The sequence below is a fragment of the Semicossyphus pulcher genome, unplaced genomic scaffold, assembly GCF_022749685.1.
Source record: "Semicossyphus pulcher isolate SPU_LCO1_2020_fin unplaced genomic scaffold, fSemPul1.0.p SCAF_4, whole genome shotgun sequence".
NCBI classification, from domain to species: Eukaryota; Metazoa; Chordata; class Actinopteri; order Labriformes; family Labridae; genus Semicossyphus; species Semicossyphus pulcher.
Window position 1 is genome coordinate 3,611,567 of NW_027211715.1, and position 17,138 is coordinate 3,628,704.

General features: G+C 43.3%; 1 protein-coding gene across 1 annotated transcript; it reads right to left on the reverse strand.

The window, feature by feature from the left end:
• Positions 1–66: 66 nt before the first annotated feature.
• Positions 67–17,039, reverse strand: chd1l (chromodomain helicase DNA binding protein 1-like). The gene is made up of 25 exons (XM_069680302.1): positions 16,838–17,039; positions 16,482–16,594; positions 15,295–15,401; positions 15,110–15,221; positions 14,997–15,028; positions 13,569–13,650; positions 13,325–13,487; positions 12,992–13,147; positions 12,456–12,548; positions 12,276–12,372; positions 11,898–11,971; positions 11,464–11,574; positions 10,824–10,938; positions 8,605–8,758; positions 8,293–8,488; positions 8,003–8,148; positions 7,307–7,470; positions 7,017–7,228; positions 6,816–6,914; positions 6,631–6,701; positions 6,298–6,412; positions 3,596–3,704; positions 2,146–2,409; positions 1,865–1,946; positions 67–311 (listed from the first exon to the last, which is right to left on the reverse strand). The coding sequence occupies exons 1-25, from the start codon at positions 16,929–16,931 to the stop codon at positions 189–191; spliced, it is 3,084 nt and encodes a 1,027-aa protein (XP_069536403.1). The 5' UTR covers positions 16,932–17,039; the 3' UTR covers positions 67–188.
• Between the last annotated feature and the right edge of the window lie 99 nt (positions 17,040–17,138).

A 17,138-nucleotide genomic window follows, 5' to 3' on the forward strand; every position in this document is an offset into this window, starting at 1 on the left:
CACACAGAGGACTTATGTTACAAACCTCCAACACAGCAGCAGCAGAGAAGTCAAATGTTTATTTATTTACTCCATATTTCCAATAAAAATCCACGCATTCATCTGTTTTTGACATATTTACAAGCACAGTTTTTTGATCTTTAAGCACAAAATCATAATTTAATCTTATAAAACGCAGAGCAGCCGTGTTATCCGAGCACATGTAGGAAAGGTGCAGTGTTGACTTTGTGTTGTTTGGAGAAGCAGGACTCCAGCCAGGCTTTCTGCACCGGGACAACCTCAGAGTACTGACGCACCAGATCCTGGAGCTCCTGGTTCACACAAAATAACAGCAAAATTGAAAAAAAACCACATATATTCTGATTATTTTGACTTATGTTAGAAATGCACTGTCAATTACAACTGCTGGGAATAATCACACATGCATCACAACTTTTATTTTCACAAAAAAAACAGCAAACATAAAGATGGAAATGTGTTGCAGCCTGGACTAAAGACGTAAAGACCAGATCACCTCTTCCGCTCTACACTTCATTATGAAGCCGTTTGTTTCACACATTTTACCTTTAGTAAAAAGTGCAGCTTCTTCGATTTCAATATTGCACTAGTACATATAACACAAAAACAACATGATGACATGACAATATAAGCTCACAAGAATGCAAACAAAGGGACGTAAAAAAGTGAGTCAATAAAAATCAAAAAGACTTGAAAGATTATTTTTCCACTGCTCGACCTGTACTCGATGTTCTTCTCTGTCATGTTTTGTTCTCTAAGACAAAATATATTTTATAGGATCCCTTCAGTTATCCAAACACTTAGACTCTAACCAGTACATTAACTGAATTATACATGACTGGTATAGTGTATTTAATTGATTTAATGTTATATCTACCCACAGATTCTGCATAAAAATGTAGAATCTGAAAGGGGCGTAGATGTTAGTACGGGAAGTGTTCTCGTTTCGGTTTGTAGTGCGCTTGTAGTCGGAGTTATATTGACCAATCACGTATCAGCAGGCTTTGACATATGCAGTAAAAACACTCCGAAAAACAATCTTCCGTAATGACATCCCGGCTTCCGTAGGCGTCCTCTGACAACAATTTAGCTTCTTATTAATCTCTATAAACTTCTGCAGCAAGTTCAGCTAACAATCTGCTGTAGATCAAAAATTCAACTTGAGATAAATTCCCTTGATGCTGTGTTGTGAAAGCCAATGTTTAGAATTCCCAACGTCTTTGAATGCATCAGAAACGATCGATCCGACCTCTGTTCAACAGGCGTCTATTTTAAAGTAGTTTTCTTCCCTCTTGAGGACAGACCTGACAAAGCTTCATGTTGACTTGTTCCTAATCTGCATCATGATGTTGTTATTTCAGCAAACTGAAGAGCCGTTAATTAAAGTCAATCACAAGAAAATCTGTTTCTTTTTCGGCTTCATCCCGCTGCAGCAAGCTGACTCGCCAGAAGCGGCTGAACAACGCTCCCCCGGGGGATGTTATGACTCAAGAAGTGACGGCATTTCTTTCTTCCAGACACATCTGAGGGGTTGAATTTCGTTCCGCTTTCCATCTGAACACACGGTCGCTTCTCAAGTTGCCAATTGGACTGTAAACAATGCAGGGCACGGTAAAGGAAGTCTTGGCCTTAGCAGTAACTGCTAGCTAAACCGGAATGCCCGAAAAAGTTTGGCTATATCGTTGTCAGACGGTAGCCGATGGGTTTTTATTTAGTTCTTGATTGAGCTTATATATGGATATTTCAATAGTTATACCTAAATGTCTGTTTATTCGACCCTGAAATATAAATATCTGGTTAAACAGTGGTGTAAGTGAGCAGTCAGATTTCTTAACATGAAACTCACCTGTGTGTCGATGCTGTGCTCCACCTCTGCTACTATGTGTGTGACCTCCGGACTCATGACCTCCTCTTCATCCCCATCATAAGTGCACAGCAGCTAAGGAGCGTGGTCATTCTCAGAGATACTACAAACTGTTGGCTTTAGGACAACACCTCTTTATGAAATATGTCTTCAAATTAAAAGTACATGCTCTGACATAAACTGTTCACCATGAGTCATCTCACATCAACAGATAATTACAGTTCATCAGCACTGTGATGGAGACTGCCAGTCTGGAAGGATATGTGATGAGGTAGCGAGCCAGCCTCTTCCGCTCTGAGGCAGGAAGGTTGTAGAAAAACACCCGGACGCCGCTCATGAAGCTGGGCAGCTCTGCAGGGCCGGGGCTCCGTGCTGGGGCAGAGGGGCCGGGGATCTCTGCGTCGGCCTCGTCAGTCGGACTGTCAGAGTCGTGCAGCTTCGGTTCGGGGGAGGACGCTGATGTTGAGGCGGCGGAGGTGGATGTCTGTGGCGGGGCTGTGTTCTTTGCTTTTCTGCTGTGATAATATCTGTCAGTGAAGTTCAGAGAAAATGACTCACAGATTCTTCATGTGTAGAAAACTGTGATGTATAATTATGTATTATTACATTATTCCTCTCCCCACATGTTTTCCTCAACAATCTCTCAATCTTATCTTTCATGCTGATGGTAATTTCATGGTCGGCACAATATGATAATGCGCCATAAAACTGCAGCAGATTGCAGATTAATGCATTTACACTCAGCATGCAAACATTTGGCAAATCAGATACAGCCCCAAGTAGCTGTCAGATACCCTCTGCCAAGTTAGCTAGCATGATGGCTGAGGAAGAAGAGAAGAGTGAGAGTAGTTTGATGAAGACATTGTAGTGAAAATAAACAGCTCTTCTGCTATTTGTCCATGCAATATTGAATAAAACAGTATTATGGCACATCACTGATTTTACTCATGTCAAGCTGGCCTAGTTATAATGTCTGTAACAATCCAATGAGGTGCAGGAGAGGGTGTAATGGATCTAGTGTGGCAGAGACATGCTGTATAAGTTTGCCCTGAAATCATTGTGCAGTTAGGCTGCTTTTTAGAGTAGTACTGTGCTTCATGAAGGGCCTGTAATGAGATGTGGGACAGAGTGGACAGTGGACAGAGAGTCCTTTTATGGGCCAAATAAGCATAATAGAACAGTTTGGATCATACACTGATTTTAACAGCAGTAAAGGAAGTGACAGAATCAGATTGAGTGATCTAAACGCATCTTATTTTACTGCTGGAATAATGAACTATAGTCTATCTACATAATACAGCAGCAGAATCAGCTTGAAACAGTTTACTGCAACCAAGCGTAAGAAATAAAACACCAAGGATAATAAGTGAAACACATCAGACTTTAGCACTCATTGCTGAAGTCTCAGAGGGTTTGTATTGTGCAGAAAACACACAGTAAGACATTTTAACATTTTGTGCATTTAACAATGTAAACAAACTAAAGCTGTGCTTGCTGCACAACACAAAAGTTCTGATCTAATCAAAACAACTGAAGAGAGAGAGCCTGTTATTAAATCAGAATACAAGGTGTTACACTCCTGTTATAGCACAGCACTGCCCTGTGTGATCATTCTGAACATTTAGAAACTATCTGAGAGCCTTCATCTTCCAAAAAACCTGATGAAAAATGTCTTTTTAAAATAAAAAAACATAATGTGAGGTTAAAGGATACATGAATGTTGGGACGCCTCGGGCAGCCAGGTGTTTCCTGATGAGTCTCTCTGTGCCGTACCAGTTGAATCCTCTGGTGGAGTGACCGATGCGAGGCAGGTGAACGCTTGCTTTGTAGGGAAAAAGACAAAACATGACAAGGTCAACCGCATCAGGTCAGTGTGCATTGTGTGGGCAATGTGTTACAAGGACTGTCCGCGTGAGGCCGATGACAACGTGTTTGAAAGCAGGTGCGCGCTGCGGACGTAGGTGAGGACAGCAGACGAGCAGCCCCGTCTACTCCCCGAACAAAGCATCCAGAGCCATATAGATAGAGAGTTGCGTCAGTGGAGGTCCAATATGCTCCATGAGCCGCCAGTGCGATGTCGCATCTCTCTCTGCAGCTCTGAATGTACCGTCAGTCAGTCAGTCAGTCAGTCACAAACAGACCCGCGTGTAGGGCTGACCCCGGCGGCAGCCAACAATATTCAGAGAAACTGTCAGTGTGTGTGACTGTTTTTCTGCAGGTGAAGTGAAGGAGGGCCGACCGTCACTCCTGTTCATAAACCGTTAATGTTTAGATCACAAGCATTAAACAGTGAGGTGAACAAAGACAGTAGCAAGCGAGTAATGATAGCACCATGTGTTTAAATCAGTTCCTCTATTGTGCAGAATAACCTGCAGGGATATTCGACTCGTCTCATTGTTCTGCAAGAATGTGTCTGTGCACACCGTGACGCCACCAACGTGAACACACAGCGTGTCCTGCAAATCTCGTCAGTCAGGTCGAACAATAATCAAACACGTCGTGCCCCTCCTTCCTTTCTGTCCTCAGAGGCTTCATCATCAACACGTGAGGTGATCACTTCAGCACGGATAATGTGACTACCTAAGATTTCCTGCCTTGTGGTTTCTCTGCAAACCTCGTTTCAGTTCACATCAGTCTCATCCACAAATCGACTAACGAGTCTCACTGTGGCCAGCACAGGGGGGATATTTGCATATGGAAAATACATTACCCTCAAATCAACAGCATAAGTAGGCCTACATTAAACAGGAGAAGGTCACACCACAATCATTTACAGGAACAACAGAGACGCCTCTCTCCCTCTGTGCGTCTGTGCAGAGCATGTGGTTGGCAGTAGACCCTTATCTCGACAGCAGACGGTTAGAGCGAGGGAGAACATACATGAATTATCTGTAGATGACATCGTCTTCTTGCATGAATAAAAACATAAAATTAAACCAGATTTACTCTAATTCCTGAGTAATTCCTGAGACATCACATTCACAAGAACGGGACAGCAATAATGTCCAGAAAAGTGTTTTTCAAGGACGTTATGATGGCACAGTGAAGTTGACCTTTGACCTTTGTAAAGTAAAAAATCACATCATCATTTTATCCTTTAAGTTTTGAGGAAATGTACATTCACTGCACTTTTAAATTAATCTGCTCATCTCATCTATGAATGACTAAGAAATCAAAGTTGGCGATCACATCGTTTAACATGGATTCCTTGGTTGTGGGCGTGTGTTTACTCAGCAGTAATTATGAGTGACGCGCAGCAGCTCGGAAAAAATAGACCTGATTCGAACAGAACGGAGCAGCAGAAAAGTACTCACATATTACGCCGCCTCCCGCGCAGCACACGCGGCTGCTGGAGATTCCAGGATTGAATAACAATGGAGCGGTTCTGTCCCGGCACACGCGTGTCAAAAATACGCTTCAAATACGTTACCTGTGTACTAAACACTTTGCCCCCCACATCGCAGGAGTTCGCTAACCACATGTTTAAAGTTATTTTTTCTGACGCTGAGCCTCCCCTGAAGTCCTCTGATGCCCCCCAGGTGAGGCCTCACACTTTGAAAACCGCAACCGCTGCTTTAAAATATTCTTGTGGAATAGTTTCATGATAAGCGTCTGAAATCTTGAGTTATGGCCAAAAACACTTATTTTAAAGATCACAGGCACCTTTTATTTATTTTTTGGCCTTTTACACCATCATTGAGAGGACAGTGTTTCAGATAGGGGAAGAGAGAAAGGGAGACGACTTGTGGCACGGGGCCGGGGGTGGATTCGAACTCGGGGCCGCCTAATCGAGCCTGTAGCCTCTGTATATTGGACGTGAGAGTTAATCGCTGAGCTAAACCAGCATCCCGACCTTTGACCTTTTAATGTCAAAATATCAGTTCATCCTTGAGTCCAAAAAGGACTTTAAAGAAATTCTCTTTTTATTGCAAGGAGATTCTTATTCATTCTGTATATAAAACCCTGCTGCTCGCTTACAAAACCTACCTGAACGTCTTCATCCAGGTCTACACTCCGTCCCGCCCACTACGCTCTGCCAATGAAAGGCGCCTGGTCCTCCCATCACAACAGGGCCCTAAGTCTCTAACTAGACTCTCTTCCTCAGTCGTCCCCATGTGGTGGAACGAGTTACCAAACTCCATTCAGTCCGCAGAGTCCCTTTCACCTTTAAGAAGAAGCTAAAGACCCAGTCTGTCATCAACACCTCTGACAGAGCTAAACTATATTGTTGCTTCTTTGCACCCCGTGCACTGCCTGTCTGATTGCACTTGAAGCTGTTGGCACTTCCTGACTCTCAGATGTACGTCGCTTTGGACAAAAGCAGCGTCTGCTAAATGAAACTGTAACCTTGTAACAACAAAAAAGAGGGTCTTATTAGTGTTTGTTTCATAACTTGATTATAAAGTGTTCTGTACCTTTGTGTCTCCGGGCTGCAGCGTAAATCTTCTTCAGACCCTCGTCCAGAGCGGTCAGAAGGATCCCAGACAGGTTGTTGGCTCTGTCTCTGTGCTGCGACACTATCAGGGCCAGCTGAGGTGACATGAAGGAGACGGAAACAGGAGTGATCTTATCACAGTTGCAGTCTTATCTGCTCTGCCACAGTTTCACAATTCTGTCACCACGTGCAATCCCACACCCAGGGCTTCACACTGTTAATCATCACCACTGCTGCTGCACAGAGGAAGGATGCATTTCCAGGCAGTTCTCAGCATCTGTGCAGCGTATAGTTTCCATTAAACAGAGCCTACCTGATCCTGGCCGCCTAATCTGGACTGTTTGTCGTCTACGGGGAAGAGCAGCACATTCCCCAGCTCCAAATCTGAAATAAATGACAATCTGGTTTAGGAGGGAAAGCCCATTCATATTACTTTTAAACAGAATGATATGTGCGTCTGTACTGCCAAAAGTGTTTCTTAATCATGTTTAATCTCACCCTTCATCTTGCCAGCCAGCTCATACTGCTTTCGTGGTTCATCTGATCTCACCTCCAGAGCCGTAAACAGGCCTCCCCTCCCCCAGCGGCCTGAGTCATCTGCACAGAAAACACTGCTATGATCAACGCAAGAGCGGGCACCCTGCTTGCTTTATCATCATACAACACATGTGGTAGAGATAAGGTAAAGGTGTCTCATACCAACACAGTGGACGATGATGGCGTTTCCCTGAGCGGTGTGAGGATGAGTAACATCCCCCAGAACGTACTGGATGGCCGTGCTGTCAGAGTCTGGTGAGCAAACGCTGCCGTCATCCTCCTCTTCTTCTTCTTCTTCTTCTTCTTCTTCTTCTTCGCTGCCGTCAGACAGCAGGCAGCGTGATCTGTAGCCGCACGACTCCCACCACGCCATTCTGCAAGACGAGAAAACACAGAGTGTGAGCTCAGTGAGGGAATCTAATGAGCACACACATTTCATGACAAATCTTTACTTTTTCTTGTGTTTCTGCTCTTGCTGCTTCTTCTTGGCGTCCTCCTGGAGTTTGGCTCTCTTGGCTGCAGCCTCCTCTCGTCTCTGGCGTCGCTCCTCCAGCTCGGCCTCAGTGAGAGGCTTCCTCTTCCTCGTTGGAATCCCAAGGGCTGCAGACAGAGAGACCTGAACACAACAGAGAAAATCACACTGGTTACGTTTACAGGAAGCCTCAAATTCTGATCAGTTTTAGAAAAGGTCTATGTAAACACCTTAACGAGAATAAACAGCCTCAAATCAATATTTTCAGTTGCAGAGCGGGTCGCTGCGGAGGGGAAGTACTTTTTACAAACCGATCAAAATAAAAATTGTATCATGTAAACAATTTAACCCTGATTACAGAGGCCCTAAGCGGACATGCATCCATACATTTATTCCGTTTTCCCGTGATAACGAGTAACTAATGTAATGTGACTCCCACTGGTGATAATCGGAAACACCCCTTTAAGGCAGCTGCCGGGGGTGGCGGGGAGACGTCCCCATTACGCTACTGCCCCCCGCCGGGAATTGAAACATCTTCCTCTGGTGCCCGATGGTCCTTTCTTCAACGCACTCAAGTGCAGCGAATTTATCCTGGGTTAAAACAACTAAATTCAATGTTGTCTAATCGAAAAACAAAGCATGTTCTGATGAGTCGAAGGTGAAGAAAGAGACTTACTCCGGCTTTGTGTCTCAGAGCTCGTCCCTCTCCTGCAGCGCTCTGGAACTCGTCCAGCTGCTCCTCCAGCAGACGCTCAAAGCTCTTCTGGTCCTCAGAGCTCGGGTCCTTACTGTAGTCTTTCCCCTCGAAGTAGTACATGTGATCTGAGGGAGCGTGATAGTGAGATGGTGAGCGTGATAGTGATAGTATTTAGGGAAGGAAATCTGAACACAGTAGTTGAATCCTGTGATGTGTTTGCAGAGTCAGAACAAATGCCACAAAACACAGCACATTATTATCACACTCACTCTGCCCATCAGAGTCAGAGCCGTTCTCCTCCTCCTCCTCCTCCTCCTCCTCTTCTCTGAGTGAGTTGACGTCTTCTTCGTCCATCCACTGACCGTCACAGGACAGACCGAGCATCTTCTCCAGCTTCACATCCTGCACGGAGCTCTCGTCTGACGACAGGAGCTTATCCACGCCGAACTTCAGGATCTCGCTCAGCTGAAGGGGACAGAAACGAGAAGTGACCGGAGAAAACGAAGACAATTAGAGGTATTTTGTTATGTGGACTCAGAACAGGAAGACATAATATAGACGCTGATTATTGCTTCGTGTACCTGTAGTCCTGCAGCAGCAGACTGAGCTTGATCCAGCAGAGAGAAGCGTCCTTCTTCAATGACAGTGTTGGTGAGGTGCAGCTTGGAAACGGCACGAGAGTACATGATCTCCTCCACTGTGTCTCTTGCCAGCAGGCGGATCACTTTCACAGGCCTGTAACAAGTCGTAGTATAAAAGGTTCTTTAGGTCCGTTACAGGGAATTTTCGCCATGTAGAAGTCAAACAGTGTTGATGGTAAATGAATAAAAGCAATAAAACTCTCATTGCGTGCTGTATTAACCGAGAAAGCTGAGTTTTCCTGCTTGCTGAGCTGTGCCGGCAGTTCCTACATGTACCAGGATGCATTGCGCCCATGCATCCACAGTCTCAGCCTCACTGTGCTTCATTCCTACAGTTCATATTTGTCTTCAATAAAAACAGATACCTGAGAAGGCTGAAACAGTGTAAAATGAATCCTCGTCCATGAAATGTTGCATGTTTTGGGGGTCTGTTTTCTGTTTCGTAGTTTCGTAGAAAGTTTGCAATTTAAGCGAAGGCGGCGACAAAAAATACAAACTGGCGATGCTGGTGTCGAAAGAACAACAGATTTAATACAGAAAATATCAGCAAGAAATGCAGCGGTTTTCACGCTACATACCAAACTTGGATTGATGGAAATAAGGTTGGAAAACTGTGAACGATCCTTTTATTGAATCCATTGAATGACTGGGTGAATCCAGTAGAGGCTGAGATATCCAGAATGTTGGAGCCATGTAAGGGAGCAATGACATCTTTCTTGAACTCCATGACCCTGATGTAAAGAAAACTCCTGCGACCGATGTGTGAGTAGCGCCATTACTGCAGTGGCAGCTCAGTGTCTGCTGCTGCCTGATGTTACACAGCTGCCTCCAGTAACTGATGAAGGTTCCTTAATCAGGCGATCTTAACATTATTGCGATTTGACTTGTTAGACATCAGTTACAACGACAGCCTGATAATGGAGAAACGGAGAAAAACTGTAACTATTGTTACACCACATATGTGATGAAGGTCTGTGTAATATAACGTCATTCTACTATTTAGTTAGCCTAATCAATTAACAGCTGCATTTAATCTTCACAGACGAGTTTCACTGGACTATTACTATTTATTTGTTAATGCAGCTGTTCTGTAATGATTACATGCAGCTCTTACTTTATTAAGATACCTAGGAACTACACAACTACTTTAAAGTCGAGCTGAAACGGCATTTGGAGAGTATCTAGCTTCTCTAGCTATTTCCGAGTGAAACAGGACGTGCAGGCGGGACATATCATTAGAGGGATTTGATCGTTGAAAATGGGCGTAGACAGACGTTCTCCACAGCGCAGCAGCTAGCTAACTGACCGAGCGTTCTTGGAGCTCTGCGGCTAAATGCTGCAGATTGATTGGTTGAAATTGTTTGGTGCTAACTTACGTAAGCACGCGTGAAATTTAGTTTTACCGGAAGAAACAACGATCAGATTTTGATATAAGAATACGAAGAAATAGATTTTCTGTGTTTTTTTTGGCCTATATTGTCAAATAGATGCACAATGTTACTGAGGATGTGATCTAAAAGGATTAAAATGACATTTTTCATTTCACCTCGACTTTAAAAATCGCCTAGAAGAACATAATGCATCCACAGGACATTTAGAAAGAGCCAAAATTACTGTAATATTATAATAATTATAATATTCTCATTCCACTTCTGTAGAATATCTTAGTCCTCTGCGTGACCAGTGAATCTATGTAGTAACCTGTCTCACACAGAGGGACTCTTCATGACGTTAAGGATGGTGTATTGTGCACTTTTTCTCCCAGGTCAGTTAGTCACGACTGTTAGAGCAGCTGACTGACTCCACAGGTTCTTCCTGACATTGTTGTCAAATGTAAAGTTACTCAGAAAGTAGCAGTAAATGTAGACAATTGTTCGTGTCTTGACAGCTTGAATTCAAACTTGGATGTTGTAGGAAGATGCCACCGCAGTCATGGTGGCTCGTCAACTTCTGGTGATTCACTGGATTCGTGTATAAAGCAGGTTTTCAGTATAATATTTGCAATCTTGTTGTGGCTGCTTTTTGATCAGTCTCTGTGGGCACTATTATTTTTCAATTCACTGCACATCGTTCATGTGCATGTGTCAAGTTCATAACTCTTGAATAAAGTCAGAGAACTCATATGTAGCCTGCATGCATTGATTCCTCAGACACGTCACCTGTTCTGTCCGATCCTGTGGCTGCGAGCAGCGGCCTGCAGGTCGTTCTGAGGGTTGAAGTCACTGTCGACAAAAATGACCGTGTCAGCAGCTGTCAGGTTCAAGCCCACTCCCCCTGAAAAGACAGAACAATGTCTGAAAACGCTTCATGTGCACTCTTTACTCTTATTTCTAGAAAAGAAAGTGACATATTTTGACAGGAAATCAGGTTTTTAGCATCTGACTTTCACACTGTGCATCAAAAGCGCCCTAATGTGTCATCCTGCTGCAGCTCTTATCTCTGCCATCAGTCTCCTTTTCCTCTCAGCGACTTCTATAACCCAGTTGTTGATTTACGTACGAACAAGAACTTGCAATTCAGCTCAGTGACTGTTTCACACAAAATAACTCCTGTTATCTACAAACATGTCGAAGGGGTTTTTCAGAAGATGCACTTTAACACTAAGCATCTCTAAGGACAACACAACACAGCAATTAGAAAATACAGTAAATAAAACTGTCTTTGTGTGAGAGCAATTTTTACAAAGGAAGCTGCAAAATTAAATTGCTCAACTTATTGATAGCTGATGATGTCCGGTTTAATCCTGCACCTGACATGACACTGTTTGCCTTCCTGTTGGTGGTTTAGTGCGTCAGTCACCTGCTTTAGTGCTGAGAAGGAAGACAAAAATATCTTTGCTGCTGAAGTTCTTCACCGCTAGATTTCTCTCTTCCCCTCGGACGGATCCGTCCAGACGCTCGTAGCTGTAGCCTGAAGAGAGGAAAGCTCAACTTAGTTATTTTTTGAGGATTCAATAGAACATTTACCGGTTGCATTTGTGCAAATAAGACATGAGATTAAATATATTTTTGATTGCTACACGCTTATGCTGATGTCGGCTTGAAAGCATAACACAAGCGTGGTAGAATTTCTTCTTAATATTGCAAAAGAACAGGCTGTTTAAAGGATTCGAACTGATGTAAAGATACAAGAAAAATGTTGCCAGAATGTTCTTAAAGCCACTGAAACATTAGACAGTTGAATTTCTTTGTGGGTCTCAATTGTTACAAGGACAATGCATCCCCCCTGTTCACCTCTGTACTCCATGTAATCCTGCAGTATGTCCAGCATCCTCGTCATCTGAGAGAACAGCAGCACCCGATGGCCTCTTAAAGCACAAACACGAGAAGAGACATAAAGTGAGGCTCTGTTTCTGGAGGGATAAGAGGCCCTGCTTCACAATAAGCATCAAGTTCATGTGGTGAGAGGGAGCCAAAACTACCACCAGGTGGAGCTCAATGGCCACTATATTTCTAGCTACGTCCACCTGTCAGTTTAGAACTGAAGAAGCCTTTCGGATGAGAGGTGAAACGTCTTCCAGAACTTCAACCGAGTCCAGTCACCTTGTGGATTAAGCTTAGAATGACCTGGATGACTGAGAGCCTTTACAGACAGCCAGGCCTCTGACTCACCCTTTGTGGAGGTACGTCAGCATGCTGTCCAAGAGGCAAAGTTTGCCGCTGGCTTCGACGAGATGCTCCCCCATCTCAAAGGGTTCTGGTTCCACCCCTACAGAATGAAACAGGACAAAACACTGAACACCTGCGTCAATGTCTCACTTACAGTTACTGAAGTCATCGAGCACGTCTCACCATCAAACAGGTACGGGTGGTCGACACACTTCCTCAGGTTCATCAAGATGTTCAGCAGCCGGTTCTTGTTGCTCTGTTGGTTTCCAAACGCCTCTGAAAACAGAAAATCATTATTACTGAATCTCTGACGGTTATTGCTTCTAAAAACAGCATTCTGCTAAAAGCTTAGAAGCTTACTTCAGGTGTATAAATATATATGTGGTTATAATGACTTCATTAAAAGTTTTTTGCAGAAACATAGTGCAACACATTCCCAACGGGAAGCGATTCAGATGCAGGAGCGAGAACAATTCCTGTAGTTGCAGCTCTTCTTAATCTGCGACAGCGGTTAGCAAACAGACGAAGCATGCTTGTTTAAAATATGCTCGAACTGGAAACTGTTTTGTAAAGCTTCGAACATTTGCAATTCAGTTTGCAGGAAAGAAATCACAAACAACACCAGAACACAATCTCGTCCCCTCTTCACACTGCGGCACCACATCACTTATTAAAATCCAGTATTGGCTGAGCTGAACACCAAAGTGTGGAGGGCTCACCCAGATCCTTCATCAGGATGGCTTTGTAGTATTTCTTCTGCAGAGCCGACATGCCGTGGTACACCACCAGCTCCGTCTTCTTCGGCAGATCCACGGCCACCTCCGACTTCACTCTGCGGAGCAGGAAGGGCTCCAGGATGCTCTGCAGCTCAGCAGCTGGACACAGAAGCACATGTGAGGGACGCAGTGGGCTAATGTTTCATTTAATGATGAATGACGACAGTTCTTCATACTCCTTTTTGTTAAACAGGCCTTTTCTACAACAAGTGTGTTACATTAAATACATCCCAATATTTTTAAAATCATTGTATATGATGTGAGAGTCCGTCATACCGAGAGCAGGCTGATTTTTAACATTGGAGTAAGCGTTGGCAAAGTCGTCCGCCTCGTCAGCTGAGAAGATGCCGGGCTGGATGAAGCTCAGCAGCGAGTACAGCTCCTGCAGGTTGTTCTGGATCGGGGTCCCCGTCAGCAGGACCCTGAACCCAACTGAGAACTAGACACGAAAGATGGACAGTTATAAAAACAATGCTAAGACAAACATAGATGACAGCCTGAACCAGGTGCAGCTTCATACCTGAGTCAACGTTTTGTGCAACACTGAATTCTGATTCTTCAGTCTGTGAGCTTCGTCCACCACCAGCACCTTCCACTTCCACCTGAGGAGGGAAACATGGAATTAATGTATGAAAACTTAATATAATTAATTCATTACGTTCTTTATGAGAAACAATTCTTCTCAGTAACTTGCTGAAACAAAGGTTGTTATTTCAGGTATGTACATGTGGTTAGAATCAGCAATATTTATTCTCATGTCCATCCGTTCTTGTTTTAACTATTTAGAACCATAACTACAGCGCCTGTCATGAATAAATGCTTGTTTCAGACAGATTGCTTGGCCCCTGGAGGTGCTGCTTGTGGCATGTTTTAGAACCTTTCATCCAATCAACTTCACACACACTCTCTTTGATCCTCATTAACACGTCTGCCGAGAGGTAAGTCGGTCAGGTGAACGGTTCTTTATATTTTCCACTTTACTTTATCTCTACATGATGCTGTTACAGCACCACCTATTGGCCAAATGTCACCAATTTTGTCACTCAGACATCCATCCATTATCTATACTGCTTATCCTGTGCAGGGTCGCGGGGAGCTGGAGCCTATCCCAGCTGTCATTGGGCGAGAGGCGGGGTTACACCTGAACTGATCGCCAGTCAATCACAGGACTGACACATAGAGACTTTCTAACCCACACTCACACCTACGGGCAATTGTAACGAAGCCAGAGTACCTGGAGTAACCCTCGCATGCACAGGGAGAACATGCAAACTCTACACAGGGATTCGAACTGGGATTCGAACCAGGAACCTTCTAGCTGTGAGGCCACAGCGCTAACCACTTACCCACCGTGCAGCCCTCACTCTGACATCATATCTACAAATGCCCACCAAATGTGGTTGTGATAGCACAAAGCATTCAGGAGATACAACATTTTTTAGTAATTAAAGCTCTGCGCTAAATTTAAGGGTCAGCTGTATCAAAAATTATATCAAATATTAAAGAATCAGAAAGCAAACGTTTTCCCAACCTGGTCAAAAGATGTACTGTAAAAAAAACGTGTTGATTCAATTGTCAAAATGTGGATGAGGAAGGGACCATATTTGGACAAAGGGTGGATACACATTGCATTGTCTTTATGCTGGTTGTAGCCAAACCCTGAAGCACACTCTGCTTTAACGTCTGTTTTACTTTGAATGGGAGCATCATTTACAAAATGAAGTTTAAGCTGTATTAAAGAAGACTTTAAACAACTGATTGTGGACTTAAAAGCATTTAGAAAATCTTTGAATCATTCAGTTTCTGGTAAACTTGAATACAATCAGACTTTCTTTTTGCAAACAGTGTTGCCCCCTGCTGGCCTTTGACAGTAATGCAGGAATAAGACAGCTTGGTTAGGGTAAGGACTGCGGTTCTGAAGACAATCTCAATCATTCGGATCACTCACCCTCTCAAGAATGAAGCATCTTTGAGACACAGCTGTAAGTGAAAGAATAAAGAAAATATGTCAGTTTCAGATTAGATTAAACTTTATTTAGTTCTCATTTAACTCTCACAGACCTCATATGTGGTGAGCAGAACGTGGAAGTCCTGTGAGTCTGCTTCCCTCTGAATCTCAGCTCGAGCCTCTTTGTCTCCTTTGTAACACAGCACAGTCAGAGACGGGGCGAAGCTGGAAAACACAAGATTAGAGTCACAAGTTCTGAATTAAATATGTATTTAAATCCAGAAAACAGTGATTGTACCATTCCAGCTCCTTCCTCCAGTTCTCCATGACAGAGAGCGGACTCAGCACCAAAAACGGACCTTTCCTCTGGAGAGCTCCCGACATGTACACCAGCAGAGAAATCGTCTGAAAGGACAAGTTACGATCATGAAGTCATACAGTAAGCAGTCCTGAAACCTTTTTACACTACTCGGTATCAGCTGATAACTTAAAAACTAAAAAAAAGGTATCAGAACATCTCTAGTAACCTGTGAACTATTGGGTAATATTTGCTTATAAATATCAAATATACGGCATGAATTCCTTGTTAAATCTGCAAGTTCTGAGAGAGAATCTCCACGTCCATTAAGTGTACCACTGAGACAGCTTATTATGTTAAATTAAAAGGCTGTATTACTCGCTGTGAGGACAAGATTGGGTCCATTCTTTTAGGCAATATCTGGGTTGACTTTGAATTTATTTTAACCTGTTACAACTGCAGATATTGCAAGTAGCCAAAGAACATGTTGGCTTAGCAATCATGAAATACCTTCATGCAACTAACAATTTAGCTAATGTTAGCTCTGTTTGTTTGTTTCTTTACTATAGATCTCGACATCGAATGACAAAAAATCCTTCATCTCACTAAATAATGTAGAATAATTTTGTCTGATATTGGAGTTTGGCTTTTGAGTACAAATACTGGACTTTGTTCTTTTTTTTCAGTTCATTGCCACAGCAAAGACTCCTGATAGAAACACACAAACCAAGGATCGGCCCAGGTGTCAAAGACACCCGGTCCAGATATTTAAGTCGGTACTGGGCCGATATCAAATATCAGTAACAGATCGGTGCATCCCGAGCAGTAGTGTTTAAAGAATTAACTATTACAGCTACTACAGTAGTGTTATTACTATAAACAAGGACTTGTAGCTGAGCCCATTTTCAAAGAGGCAATTTCAACATGTGGCACAGGTGTAAATAACAAAATCAGTAATCACTCAATTCCATTTAGCTGCTTCAGTTTCAAACTCCTGACATCAAACATGCTGCATCCTGTGTTATTATGACAAGTTAGGATGATGAACACATCTGCTGTAATAATCGCAGATGTGTTCATCTGCCTCTGTATCATCCACAATAACCACTGAAATGATCAGTTATTCATGACCCGTATCTGTTTAATAACATTGTCAAGCATCACTTTTCAACTGATGGCTTTCACACCTGACAGGTTTTTCCCAGACCCATCTCATCTCCTAAAATGCATCCCTGCTGGTTCTTCAGACACTCGGTCAACCACTGCACCCCGTCCAGCTGGTAGGACCGCAGCTGGATCCCTGGGAGGAGAGGAAATATCACCACAGAGCGGACTACTTTACAGGAGGAAGGATACATGAATTAAATAATTGTAGTACAGTGAGTCAACCATCAAAACTCTCAAGAGAACAAAACAAAGATAGGCTAGATTATAAATAAAACTCGATAGGTATTTTACGGCATCTCACTACATGAAGATCACTCAAAGTTAAGTTAGTTACTGAGTTAACTCGATTAAGTTAAAAGCCTTTATAAAAAGTTACCTCGTAAACCAAACTTGTTCAGGTCGCTCTGAGTAACAGCCGTCTTCTTCTTCTCTGCCACGCTGTTTTTTATTTTTGATAAAAAGTCCGCCATGTTTTCAGTTTATTATATATTTTTGAACAGTCTATGTTCCCAAAGTGAAAGGACTAACACAGACACACAACCGGCTGCTGTACAGACATGTACAGACAAGCGTCTTCACTGTTGTTATAAAGTCCAACTTCACTTCCTGACTGGGTCACGTGGGCCAGGGAAATAGGCGCGCGCCTGTGTCACTATTGGACAGAACCGCGCCTCAGT

Bases quoted from the DNA above. Each gene is read 5' to 3' on its own strand.
- chd1l (XM_069680302.1), bottom strand. From the start codon at position 16,931: ATGGCGGACTTTTTATCAAAAATAAAAAACAGCGTGGCAGAGAAGAAG. The intron at 8,149-8,292 runs GTGAGTGTGATA...ACGCTCCCTCAG, and splicing joins CTCTGACTCTGATGGGCAGA to ATCACATGTACTACTTCGAG. The intron at 312-1,864 runs GTGAGTTTCATG...TGTGTGAACCAG, and splicing joins AGCACAGCATCGACACACAG to GAGCTCCAGGATCTGGTGCG.